Source organism: Neocloeon triangulifer, unplaced genomic scaffold, assembly GCF_031216515.1.
Source record: "Neocloeon triangulifer isolate White Clay Creek 2 clone unplaced genomic scaffold, ASM3121651v1 ptg000014l, whole genome shotgun sequence".
Taxonomy (NCBI): domain Eukaryota; kingdom Metazoa; phylum Arthropoda; class Insecta; order Ephemeroptera; family Baetidae; genus Neocloeon; species Neocloeon triangulifer.
In genome coordinates this window covers 24,505,721-24,519,328 of record NW_026775556.1, presented here as the reverse complement: position 1 = coordinate 24,519,328, position 13,608 = coordinate 24,505,721, and the positions used below count along the sequence as shown (strand labels likewise).

At 34.0% G+C, this 13,608-nt stretch overlaps 1 protein-coding gene across 1 annotated transcript in view; it reads left to right on the top strand.

The window, feature by feature from the left end:
- Window positions 1-13,608, top strand: part of LOC132201159 (uncharacterized) — a 111,842-nt gene that overhangs the window by 60,836 nt on the left and 37,398 nt on the right. Inside the window, exon 5 of the mRNA XM_059627102.1 lies at window positions 6,888-7,049. Coding sequence (XP_059483085.1) covers window positions 6,888-7,049 — 162 coding nt within the window. The remainder of the gene's footprint in view (window positions 1-6,887; window positions 7,050-13,608) is intronic.

Below are 13,608 nucleotides of genomic sequence, written 5' to 3'. Positions count from 1 at the left end.
TTATGGATTTTGCAAGAGTGCGAGAAAAAGAGAGAAAAACTTTCCTCCTCCACTCTCGCCCACAACCGGGCGCATTAAATTCGTACGAATTACGCGCGAATGATGAAAATTTAACTGTTTCCTCCTCTAATTATCGTTGCAAAAGGAGAGGTGGAAAAGTTCCACCTCGGGAGCAAGAGAGAGAACTTTGTACGTACGTGCACGGAATTTTTCTGACGTTTTTCTCATTAAGTCAAATCGACTTTCTTTCGCGGAGAAACTTTTTTCGGCCGAAAACGGCCAATCATGCAAATGTGATGGCAGAGTGATAGGTCGCGATCAAAATTCATCCATTTGCGAGAAGGCTTAATAATAGGTTTCTATCTATCGGTCGGTGTGCAATAATTCAATGCACACACCGGCGCGGTCAATTTGATGGATTGGATATTCATGGAATCAATTTAATCACGGGCCTTCGCGAGGTGAATTAAACGGACTAATGCTATTTCAAAGCCCGCACAGTGCCACGCATGCAGAATTTTGAATTGTAAATTATGTGTTGTGGGATTAATTTGCGCAGATAGACAGAAGGGGGCATCAAAATCGTCCGAATTCAGTACAATTTCAAGAATTTTAGTTCGTGGACATTAGAATTTCAATCAACCAACTTAATAAACGTTTTAAATCATTCAACTTGGTGTCTATTTCAAAATATAATACAAAGTCAGCATATAAAGAGCAAAAGACTGGTTGAAATTGCATGCGGGTAGTTCTGTTAGTGAATAATTATTCTAATATTTTACTATGAAAACAAATTTAATGTCTATGTTAGTTGTTAATAAATATTTAAATATAATTTTCATTTTACATTTTAAATAAATTAATACTAATCATATAAATTTTCATTTCATATATTTATCTACATTAAATTTATTTCATATTTATGTTTTTGTTTATTTAACACTGTTTCTTGTTTTACTTCAAATTCAATGAGTTTGAATCTTTTGAAATATTTCTAAAGCGCCTATTTACATAAATCTAGTCGCTTCAATCATTAACGATTGTATGAAGAATACTCTTAATTTTTATTTCGCTTGGTATGTCATTTATGTATGATTATGGGAAAAAGATATATCAAATATTGAATAATTTTAATATAAAATGAAAATATTTACTTGAATTTTAATAATTGTATATTAAAAAAAAAATTAAATATTATTGCTTTTAAACTTCAAAAATAAACAGACTCAGTAAGCACAGTCGAATTATCTCAACATGCGATATGGTCGTCAATTCCGAAACTAATCCCTCCGTCAATTAATCAAGGCAGCGTAAAAAGGCGAGTGTGGAGAGACATGAAATTCGCGTCTCTCTCTCTCGTCGGCCTCTCATAAAATGCAAATTACGCCGCTTCTTGAAAGCGGGCGGCCGGAAACTCGACGTCCCCAGTCATGAAATAAGCATGACATATTCAATTTAAAGCCAGAGACCGGCGGTTTAATTCGGCCTAATCTGCATATACACACGCATCACCGACGGCCAGCGGGCGAATTAATTAGCAAAGTTTGCTGCAAAGTGCCCCCACCTGAGGAGATGTTGTATAAATAAATATGAATGGTGTTGAATGCATCAGGCCAGGGTTGGTCGCCTGAGGATTGACGTGCTGGTCCCTCAAGGGCCTGAAGGGCCGCCGTGCTCGCAGCGTTTTGCCTCGCACGAAAGATCGCCGAAAAACGCGTCTTTGTATGAAAATGTGCTGAGCATAGTGCGCGTCCCGCCAGGACACTAAAACGGAAGGATGTATAAAGATCTACTGGGATTTCGCCAGCCCCCTGCTAGAATTGCAAGGCCCGGTTTTAAAATTTCATGATGTCTGGCGGCGGAAAATGAAATCAGTCATAAACTGTCTCACGTCGAACGCTTTTCCGACGCACCAGGAATTTTGCATTATTCACATGAACTCGAATATTTCTTATCGTCGAACAAAAATGCTCATCTAGACCTATTTTTATGAAAAATTAATTTCCAGTAAGGAATAATTACAATTTAAAATTGATGGTTTTATGGAAAAAAATATTTCCCGAGTTGAGTAAAATTAAAGACTGGAGGGTAATTTTTGTATTTTTTTAATTAATCTTCTCCAAAATACATTCTGATGAAATTTATCCCTGCAAATTGTGTTGCTCTGATTTAAAATTTGAAGGAAAAAACGAGATTACAAAAAAGATATTTATTTCATATTACTTGGGCTCTTTTCAATTTTATGCAAATATTGATTTCCTCAAAATTTTATTTAAAAAATTAACATTCGTGTCTCGTGCCTTGTCTAGTTTTGGAAGAAAATTAGTACACTAATTAATGTTGCAACAGAAATAAATGAAAAGAGACATTAATTTATTTGTCTATTTCTATTTATTTATTAACTCTGTAATTATGGTTTGCTATTACATCGCGAAAAAAAAAACACTTGACAAATAAACGGCATCGTGCATGAGCATAAAAAATAAACGTAATTTATCTACACAGAAATTATAAGTGAAAAAATTAATTATATTTTTCTTTTCGCATAAATGTGTAGAAACACATTTTTGATAGCTAATTTGAGCCAAAAGCTCGCCTTTATTTATCAATTTATCAACTTATTTGAAAGTTCATTTGCAAAAAATATAAAATGTTACGCTACAGTAAATTATGATTGTTTCCTGCATCCAATTGTTCATTGCAGCATTACTCGCTTTTTATTGGAAAAATTCAAAACAATGATGGAGTTCTTTGTGTACTTCAAATTTGCAATACCATTCTTAATAATAGCTGAAGAGCCGTTATAGTGAATTTTCCGTTGAATGTTTTGTGGTTGTCTGCATTGGAGAGTTCCGAAAACAAATAATTCCTCTATAATTGTTCCACGAAATTGTAGGAAGCTGGAAATAGAATATTAATACGTACAAGTTGAAATTGATCGTTTCCTTTTCTTTAACGTTCGATAATTTTTCTTGTTAAACAGAAACATTTCCTTTTAAAAATGATATATTTTAGAAATTGTTTAATTTAATAAGTGGCTTCCTTTTTTGAATTCCAAAATTACCGCATTTAATTCAATCAAAGGACGCCTCTCAACGTGCTGCAAATTACACAACCTTTACGAGGATTGGTGTGTACTTAGCAGAAAATAACCATCGGATCGCGTCACTTCCCGGGGGAACGCAAATCCCCTCGGAGGGAACGCGAGGTCGGAATACCAAAAGCAACCACGGCGTTCAGTGCAACAGAGACAGAGAGGGGCATTAGAGGGACTGCATTATTTTTTCGGCACCCTCTTCCTCCGCAAGAAGTAATGAATATTTAACCGATCTCCGAATGTCTTGCAGCGTCGGCGGCGCCACGAGATTTGCTTTTCAAATTGCTAATACTGCGCCGCGCGCCATAAAATATTTATAAACTCGCAGGAAAATTGGTCTTTTCGTAACAAAGCAGCTTTCTTCCTCCTCCAAACTGTGAATAAATTTTGCAGCCGTATCGAACGAAATCAGCCGAACTTGTTTAATTCGACGAATTAGAGGGACGAGTAATAAATGCTCCGGGCCGAATAAATGAGAGCGGCGTGTGCGAGGAATTAAACGGTTTATGCGTCTCTCGGGCGTGTTTTAAGGTGTGTAGCTATTTCTTTGAGTGTGTACAACACGAGTAATAAAAGACGTCCGAAGAGTGAGTCATATATATTCGGGCGTAAAAGCTTCTTTACTTCGGCTGATGTGCGACCATTAAGTTGCAAATTCAAACTGTTTTTGCCACCAATTCTGCTTTTGATCTTTAATTTGGGGTAATTTGCTGAATGGAAAAATACTTTCTCCCGAATGGTATCGTTATTTATATTTCTAAAATAAGTATTTTTGTAAAATTAAATTCTATTATTTTTCTTATTGTTAGGAAAAAATCACATTTTCTAAAACAGATTCTTTTAGTAAAATATATAATTATTACTAGATTAACTGGAGCCCTTACACTTTTAAATCATTTTTACTCTTTGGCACTCTTTGAAATTATAAGAAGAAGAAAAAGAAAATAACGTGGAATCATAAAATTTGCTGAGAAAAATCAATAAAATCATAATTGTTTTCAAAGTTTAAATTTAGCTCCAAATCAAAGCGCAGATTATAATTACGTAATGCACACATAATTAAATACTTAAGCTAAATATAAATTTGCTTTAATTTATTTCTATTTATAAATTACTTTTTTAAATTTCGTGTTGGCATTATTTTTTTTAACGGGACCCACTTTTGGCATGGGGTCGGCGGATCTTGTTGAAAATTGGTAGTTTGGTTGCCCTTAGGGTGTAGACAAATAGTTTAGAAGGATTTTTGAAAATTCTCAAAATTGCCTATTTTACAGGGGGTCAAAGTTGGGGATTTTTAAAAAAGGTGTTTTCGAAAATCAAAAATATCTCAGCTCCTGCTGCAGATAGCGCATGTGTGTATATAAACAAAGTTGTAGGAAATTAGACGCCCTACAACTTTGCAATAGTGACCAAGGTCATAGGTCAAAGTTCAGGGTCAACTTTTTAAGCTTGAATTTTTTGATGCGCCACCAAAGTACCTAGTACATAAAAATTTTTGATTCCATTATAGCCAAAAGTTGCTCTAGTTGGTAGTCAACAACATAATAAAATTTGGCGAGACTGTTTTTTTCCGTTTTCGAGATATTTTAGGTCAAAAGCAGAAAAACGTGGTTTTCCGAGCATTTTCCTACACAAATCAACATTTAACCGCCCGTAACTTTTTCCCTGCTAAAGTTACGCAAAAATGTATAATGACAAATAATGATTGCCTTGACCTGTTCTTTCAAACCATGTATCGCAAATAGTGACCAGGTCACAAAAGGTCATTGACCCCGGTGACCTGTGACCTTGCAAGTGCAAAACTGAATTTCAGATACTCTTATGTTTCTTTTCATCGAGGTGAAACATTTCCAGCAAATATTTTTGGAAAGGTCACAGGTCACCGGGGTCAATGACCTTTTGTGACCTGGTCACTATGTGCGATACATGGTTTGAAAGAACAGGTCAAGACAATCATTTTTTGTCATTATACATTTTTGCGTAACTTTAGCAGGGAAAAAGTTACGGGCGGTTAAATGTTGATTTGTGTAGGAAAATGCTCGGAAAACCACGTTTTTCTGCTTTTGACCTAAAATATCTCGAAAACGGAAAAAAACAGTCTCGCCAAATTTTATTATGTTGTTGACTACCAACTAGAGCAACTTTTGGCTATAATGGAATCAAAAATTTTTATGTACTAGGTACTTTGGTGGCGCATCAAAAAATTCAAGCTTAAAAAGTTGACCCTGAACTTTGACCTATGACCTTGGTCACTATGGCAAAGTTGTAGGGCGTCTAATTTCCTACAACTTTGTTTATATACACACATGCGCTATCTGCAGCAGGAGCTGAGATATTTTTGATTTTCGAAAACACCTTTTTTAAAAATCCCCAACTTTGACCCCCTGTAAAATAGGCAATTTTGAGAATTTTCAAAAATCCTTCTAAACTATTTGTCTACACCCTAAGGGCAACCAAACTACCAATTTTCAACAAGATCCGCCGACCCCATGCCAAAAGTGGGTCCCGTTAAAAAAAATAATGCCTGTTATATTTCATTTTTTATGTAAAATAATTTTTATTTTTGAATTAAATCATTGTTTAAAAAATAATCTTAAATTTATAAATTAGAAAATACTCCTCCTTTTAATATTGTTAATAAAATTGATATAAACCCAATCAACAGCAGTTACGGTAATATTTTATATTGGCTTAACAAAAAATAAGTCTTTTGTATTTTCTTCTATTATATAATTAAAATCAATTTGTCATAAACGATACCAAATTATCATTAGATGTTGTTAAAAAATTAAAAATTTCTAAATAATATCGCCTTTCTTGTCCTAAACTTTACTTTTTGTCGATTGGTTTCATTTTTGGCATCGTTCTCTCACAAATTGAAGCAGCTTGACGTGATAGCAGCCGAATAATATCCATGCGGCTCTCAAACCGCTGCAAAAGGGCCTTCCATTATTTCATTTTTATCCCTTTCGTAAGCTGACCTCCGCCGGCCATTGATTTCTTAATTTATTCTGCACTCGCCACATGTGGAATCGGTTCGTTCGGTCGCTCCACTCGTCCAATGAGTGGCTGTAACAATAAAAAGTCAATTGGGAAGATGCTCCCTGCAGATATTGTGCTCCTGGTAATAAATGGTAATAAATAGCCTCAAATTGGCCATTGGACGCCGCAGCGGTAACCATTGGAAAGGGCTGCGGGGGTCTTTCTTTCCTTTCTCTACCTTTCCGAGAGGCAGAAAATATACCATATTTTCCAAGTTGAATTGAGCCCTGCGCTCTTTACGATTGAATAGTGGGCTCTTCCGAAGCGGCACAAAGGGGAATAAAAAAATTTGGGACAGAAATAATGGTCATAGGGAGACTTTGCTTTGACCATAAAATTTCTCCAGCTTTCAGGCCTTTCAGCCAAAATGAGACCATTTAAAAGCTTTTCAAAAGCACTCAAATTTACTGTATCTTGAAATATTTACTAGAGCAATTTTTATTATTTAAACACTTAAAATATTCAGTAATGTTTGACTGACAGTAATTATGAACTAATTTTTTTTTAAATTTAAATATCCAACATAAATTTTTTTACCGGTTCCTTTAATTTATTAATAATTGCGTATATTTCAAATGCAAATTTTTGAAACAAATTGGAATAATAAACATTATTAATTTAAATAACTACAAATTTTCCTGGCTGATTCCAATTCTTGATTTGCACGTTGCATGCGTATTTATAAATTAATATAAAATATTAACACAAGGAAAATAATTAAAAAACATTTCAATGTTTTATTTTGCAGATATCATGGGTCCGGCGGCGCGATTGGCACATCCTGACCTCAGGGATGTTCACCTACACAAACGACGAGCGGTTCCAAGTGCTGCACGCCGAAGGTTCCGACGACTGGACCCTGCAGATCAAATATGTCCAGAAACGCGACAACGGAACCTACGAGTGTCAGGTAAGACTCTATTTTATTTATTTGTAGTAAATAAGGAAAACAACTGATATGATTCTGCAATGGTGACAAAATAGAAATCTTTTAATTATGTATTAAATCACATCAAATTTCATTCCTGGAAATGATTTAATGATAAATTTAAAAACAAGAATAGAACTGTTAAGAAATATTTAAAATTTTAGTTTGTTGCAATTGAATTGCAAAAAAAATATATATTAAAAAAAAAACAGACTTTCAACTTAATAAAAATTTAATTTTTTATTTCTTTTGCAAAAAGAGACTTGAGAGAGTCTAGAGTTTGTTCTGACCGATTCATATAAAAAAGTATCGCAATTTTAGAACTATGATTATTCAATCTTAAGTTAATATGAACGTTAAAGTCGGTTCATTTGATTCCTCTTTGCCCGAGGGTGCTGTTGAGAAGTGCCTCGGTGGCATTTATAAAATGTTATATTTAAAATTATTGTTTTTACTTTTGCATTCTGCACAAGGCGAGAGAAACTTTTGATGTAGATCCTGATTTAAATGCTGCATGGCGGCGAAAGTTTTTTATGACTTATATAGTACGCTGCTGGCGGCAAAGTAGCTGAGTGAGCTCTGTAGCTTTTATACTCTCTCATTTCCTGGCCCCGCTTTTTGTTTTCCGCGCGTCAATATATCTCTATTAATTTGGCTCGCCTTGTGCATCGCAACGAGAACTTTCTGCTCCAAACGATAAACAGCACGTACTCTGCGCCGTCTTTATCTCACGTGCAGAGAGAAGGAAGAAGAAAGCGCAAGAGCTTTGCTTGCTTCTTCATCTTTTAAATTTAAAAAATAAGCTGGCGGCTCGAGAGAGAGAAAGAAAGAGTCTGTCGAGCCTCTCGTGTAATAAATTTTCCACTCGCAAATAATAACACAACACGGCGTAGACCCTCCACCAGCCAACAGCAAAAGACTTTTAAAGCGCGTTAAAAAGATAATTTATCATCGGCGCGCCGTGAAGTATGCAACACGCGCTGATCGATGCTCCAAGCGAAAGCTACACCATTATTTTCTTTAGTCTAGTTTTGTAGTTTCGCTCCACTCAGACGTCTCTAAAACAAGAATATTGGCATAAATGTTATCTTCCTTGAGAGTTTTATTTTTACTTTTAAAAAAGCGAAGACAAGCTGATTAGGATTTTCGTTTTTAGTAAGTCTAAATTATTGCATTTGATTGAAATTTCTGTTTAAAGCTTAAAAATTAGGATTTGTGCTATTTATTTAGGTTATTATATTAAACAAAAACTTTTATTGCTATCTTTATATTATATAATTTTTACAAAAATTTATTTACGTTAAATTTTTCACAATTAATTATTAAAAACAATATAGAGCAATTCTTTTGCCGAACACATGGGTCCCCCCAAATTTGATGCTGGCGTCCTGAAATTTTCGTGGCTTAATCCTCATGACTTGAAAGCAAACTCCATAAATTTTTATCAAAAAATTTTCAAAATTGCGGGTTTTACGGGACATTTTGAAAAAATAAAAAAACCTAATTATCTCGGCTCCCCGTGGTCGTATAATAAAAATCTGGATATTTTTGGTTTCGTCTCATCAATATCTACAAATATATATTAATTTAAAGGTCATAGGTCAAAGGTCAAGGTCATTTATTTTAAATTCAAAATTTCAAACTCAAATTTGAAGATGTGCCTCACGCTAAAAGTCAAATTTGACATCGTCATTCAATTCCTTGTGAAATTTTACGTAATATATGTCAAAATTGCGATGTGGTTATTTTTAGTTAAATTTAAAATAAAATTAAAAGATTAAAAAACGTGGTTTTTTGCCCCTTGGTGTGCAGAGTTCCTTAGAATATCATTAATTACTCGATTTGTGTTGATTTTAGACGTATATAGTTAATGACAAAAAATTACCTTCTTAACTAGACCAATCGAATGGTGTGCATATCAATGACCTTTGGTGAACTTGGGTCAAAGGTCACCGTGACCCATGACCTTGAGTGAACTGACCTATATGTGTGATACGTAGTTGGAAAGATCTCGTTAAGAGGATAGTTTTTGTCACAGATTTTTTGTCTCTACGTCTACTAGAACCGAAGTTATTAGATTGTTTAGTTTTTATAATGCAGATATTGCGTTTTAATTATCATAAAACAACGATTAATTGAATTCTAGTAGGCCTAGAGACAAAAAATCTGTGATAAAAATTACCCTCTTAACAAGATCTTTCCAACTACGTATCACACATATAGGTCAGGTCACTCAAGGTCATGGGTCACGGTGACCTTTGACCCAAGTTCACCAAAGGTCATTGATATGCACACCATTCGATTGGTCTAGTTAAGAAGGTAATTTTTTGTCATTAACTATATACGTCTAAAATCAACACAAATCGAGTAATTAATGATATTCTAAGGAACTCTGCACACCAAGGGGCAAAAAACCACGTTTTTTAATCTTTTAATTTTATTTTAAATTTAACTAAAAATAACCACATCGCAATTTTGACATATATTACGTAAAATTTCACAAGGAATTGAATGACGATGTCAAATTTGACTTTTAGCGTGAGGCACATCTTCAAATTTGAGTTTGAAATTTTGAATTTAAAATAAATGACCTTGACCTTTGACCTATGACCTTTAAATTAATATATATTTGTAGATATTGATGAGACGAAACCAAAAATATCCAGATTTTTATTATACGACCACGGGGAGCCGAGATAATTAGGTTTTTTTATTTTTTCAAAATGTCCCGTAAAACCCGCAATTTTGAAAATTTTTTGATAAAAATTTATGGAGTTTGCTTTCAAGTCATGAGGATTAAGCCACGAAAATTTCAGGACGCCAGCATCAAATTTGGGGGGACCCATGTGGTTAGTAAAAGATTTGCTCTATATTATTTAGTATTATACTATATTTTAATTTTAATGAAGGGATTTAATTTTGGTGAAAGAGTTATTTATAATTTTTTTACTTTATTTCTATTTTTAATTGTTTATATATTTCATTAAATTGGGTTTTTAATGAATGATCTTATAAAAATAAGTTAAAGTAATTTTCGTAATGGGAGGTGTGTCTGATTTGTGTTATAGACTAAATATCTCGAATTTCACCATTTCAAATTAAGAAGCGATAAGCTAATTCTGATATTTACTTATTCTCCATTCAATACACTGAAATACGCAACATCTTACATTAAGTCATTATGCAAAAATTGGTGATACAGGTAATACAACTGAAAATATTGTGTACGAATTTATACAACAAAAAAAGGAAGGGTCAAATAAACTTTGTCCTAAGTTTTAAAATTGTTCATTATCTAAAAACAGTTTTAGTTGTTGTCTGCATAAAATTATAGGCAAGAAAAAAATAAAGTAATGTCTAAAAAAAAGAAAACACCTCTACTTTTGAATATTTACGCAAAGACATAAAAAAATTCAGGCCGTATATTTTTTTGTAAATAAAATTATATTTGCAACAAGCTCCATTAAAGCCCGTTTTTCAATTCATTAGCATCTCCTGAACATCTTCTCACAGGTTTAAAAAAAATAATGATTAGTATAATTTAAAAATAGTTTAAATATTATTTAACTCTGGACTGTTGGTCGTTTTCTTGATAAATGCATAAGGATGCTTTTTCTACTGTAGAGCAGTTTGCATTTTTCTTCTATTGATAAAAATGAAATTAAACTTTCATAAAATATTGAAATTTTACTGTATTCTATTGTTCATTTAAACTAGCGTCACCTGAAATGCTTGGTTTCATTTTTGTTCATTGCAGTCTCGTCCTAAAATTTCCATAAAAACACAAGAACCATTCATGAGCCGGCAGTGAAACGTCTCTCGCACATACGTACGTTCTTCCATAATTGAAAAGCAATGAGTCCAATTAGTCTCTCTCGCTCACTCTTTCAAAGCCCACTGAAAGCGAGCAGCATAAATTCCCGTTTACTGTGAAATGAATGTGGCAGTGTCGCTTTTGCAAATGAACATACGCTTGCTGCGGAATCGCATTCATTTCCGTTTGCGCGCGAATTGCATCTCACGGCGCTTTTTTTTCGCCCATTCCGGCCGGCGCTGCTGCTGAATAGGAGGTATGGGGGCATTATTATTATTATTATTGTTATCATCGCCGCCGCGTCTTCTTGCACACCAGCGTATTAAAAGAGCCATCTCGCTGATGGCGACTCGGATTAGATGGGCGCGTCCTACTTTTGCCTCCGTCCTTTGTCTCGCCGAAGACGAGAGACTTCCCTCTTGCAAGCCTATTAGTTTTGTAAGTGAGAGAGGCGGGCGATAAATTTCGCGTCCTCTTTAGGAGGATAGAGAGTGATTTAATTTGATTGCCACCATGTAGCAGAGATATTGTTGCTTGTTTCACTTTAAATTGATGAGGCGAACATTAGGAGTTGTATGAAGAAAAATATTTGCTTGTCATTAAATTTTTTAATTAATTGAATTGGAATGATTCTGAAAATTATTGTTTTAAGAAAAAAAGATTTGTTCTAGCGGGATTCCTTTTAAATATATTATTCACTAAAACTGGAGCTTTTTACTAGAAGAAGTAAGACAATAAACGTAACAAATTGAATAATTAATAAAATAATTCTCTTCAAATAGATGAAAAACCATAAAATCAGCATAAATTTTAGTAATGCCACGCATTTGCACCACCTTCAACCATGATTGGAAAGCAGTATTAATTTGGAATTTCCCTTACAATTAAAATCTTTATTAATTTTCTTTCCTATTAAATTAAATATTAAGCTCTCGGGTGATAATAATAATTTCTATGGCACAATAGGACAAAAAGGTTAAGTAAAATTTCATTTAGGTATATATTTTTTCTCTATCCCACCAAATTTATATTTTACTTAACGATATGTTATATGTATATCAAATTATATAAATTATATTGCTAAACTCCACAGATAAAAGTGAAATGTAAATCAAAAAAGATTTTGTTTTTTAATTAATTTTAATGTTATAATAAAAGATTCAAAACTTTTTAATTCCATAAATATTGAAAAACAGTTTAATAATATTAAATTTTATTTTACTAATTTAAAATACTTTGACTAATATTAACTTCCATCCAACAAAAATTCTTAAAAAGTCTCAACTGCCAATAAAAATTATTAGCAGAATTTCTCATTCTGTGCTTGGAAATTCAATTTAAGTTTCGAATTTCACCCTCTTGTTTTGAGATGTACTTTCATCAATAAGTAACATAGTCTTGAGGGGAGAGCCGCGAGATTTTTCGCTCTTGAAACTACGCCGGCCGCCGCCGAGCCCGTGGCAGTAGCTCTTGGACCGACGGCATGTGTTTTGAGCCGGGGCAAAAAGCAGCGAGGGCACATAACGACAGAGGACTCTCCGAGGAGGCATCCACCTCTGTACATACAAAGCGAGCGAACGAGCAAATATAAGCGTGCACATTGCGACAATAGCACCCGCCTGGGACCAACCAGTGATGCATAATTAATGCAAACTCACGCATACAATTCTATCCGGTGCTCCCTCCCTTTACCCTGCCGGCCGCCAGTTCTTTCCGCTCTATCTAGCGCAACTTTTTTTCCTCTTTCGCGTATTTCTCTCGAATGCGTGCGCTATTTGTTCTGGTGCTAGGGTGTAATTTGAAACTTGCAAATGTGTAAGTACTCGCAAAAACAGATACAAAGGCCGGCTGCTCGCCGAGATATTCGCACAAAGCGCCGGAATGCGAAATTTATTTCCATGCTATACGCTGCGGTAATTGGCCGTTCAGTCTGGTAAAGAATGGCGTTTTGCAGACAAATAATAACCAGACACAGCCGCTCTGATTGTGAGTTAAATATGGATGGGATTTTTTTCTACAAGAAGGAATGTGTACTCTACTTTATGCGCTTGAGGTTTGAATAAATTTGCATAAATTTTGTCGTAAAAACTTTGACAATACGTATTCCATAGTTTGCAAAAGATGTCGCAGTACAATATGAGAACAAATTGTGGATAAAATTTGAAAACTTTCTTTTAGATTACAAATTAATATTGTGTGAATCTCTGAAATTGCTCATAAATATAAATTCAGAAACTCATTTTATATTCCTGCAAGTTTTGGATTTTTACTTTATATTGGTTATAAAATCCTTTAGCGGTTCACAGATTTCTCGGGAACTTTTCTAAATGTGGATCAGAAATTCTAGAAGAAAAAAATACAGACCCGATTTTGTAGTTAAAATGAGTAGTTTAAATCTGATTGTGAAATTAAAACCTTCAGCGTTTTACAAGAATTTGAATCATATAAATTTATTTGAAATTTTTCCATTTTTTACGTTGCGCTGGTTGCTTATAAATATTTATTAAAGAGTATCTAAATGAAAGAAGAAAACAGTTTCACATTTTTATGTCTTTAGTTCATCATGTGAATTTCCAGAATTTATGAAATTTTGTTAAAGCCACAAATTGCAATATGTTTGCACACCGCAGACGAGAATCCATATCGTCGTCGGTCGGCCGCAGCAACAAATTCCAACTTTATTAAGCAAAATATTTACCTTCAATATCCAGTATCTCACATGCGAAT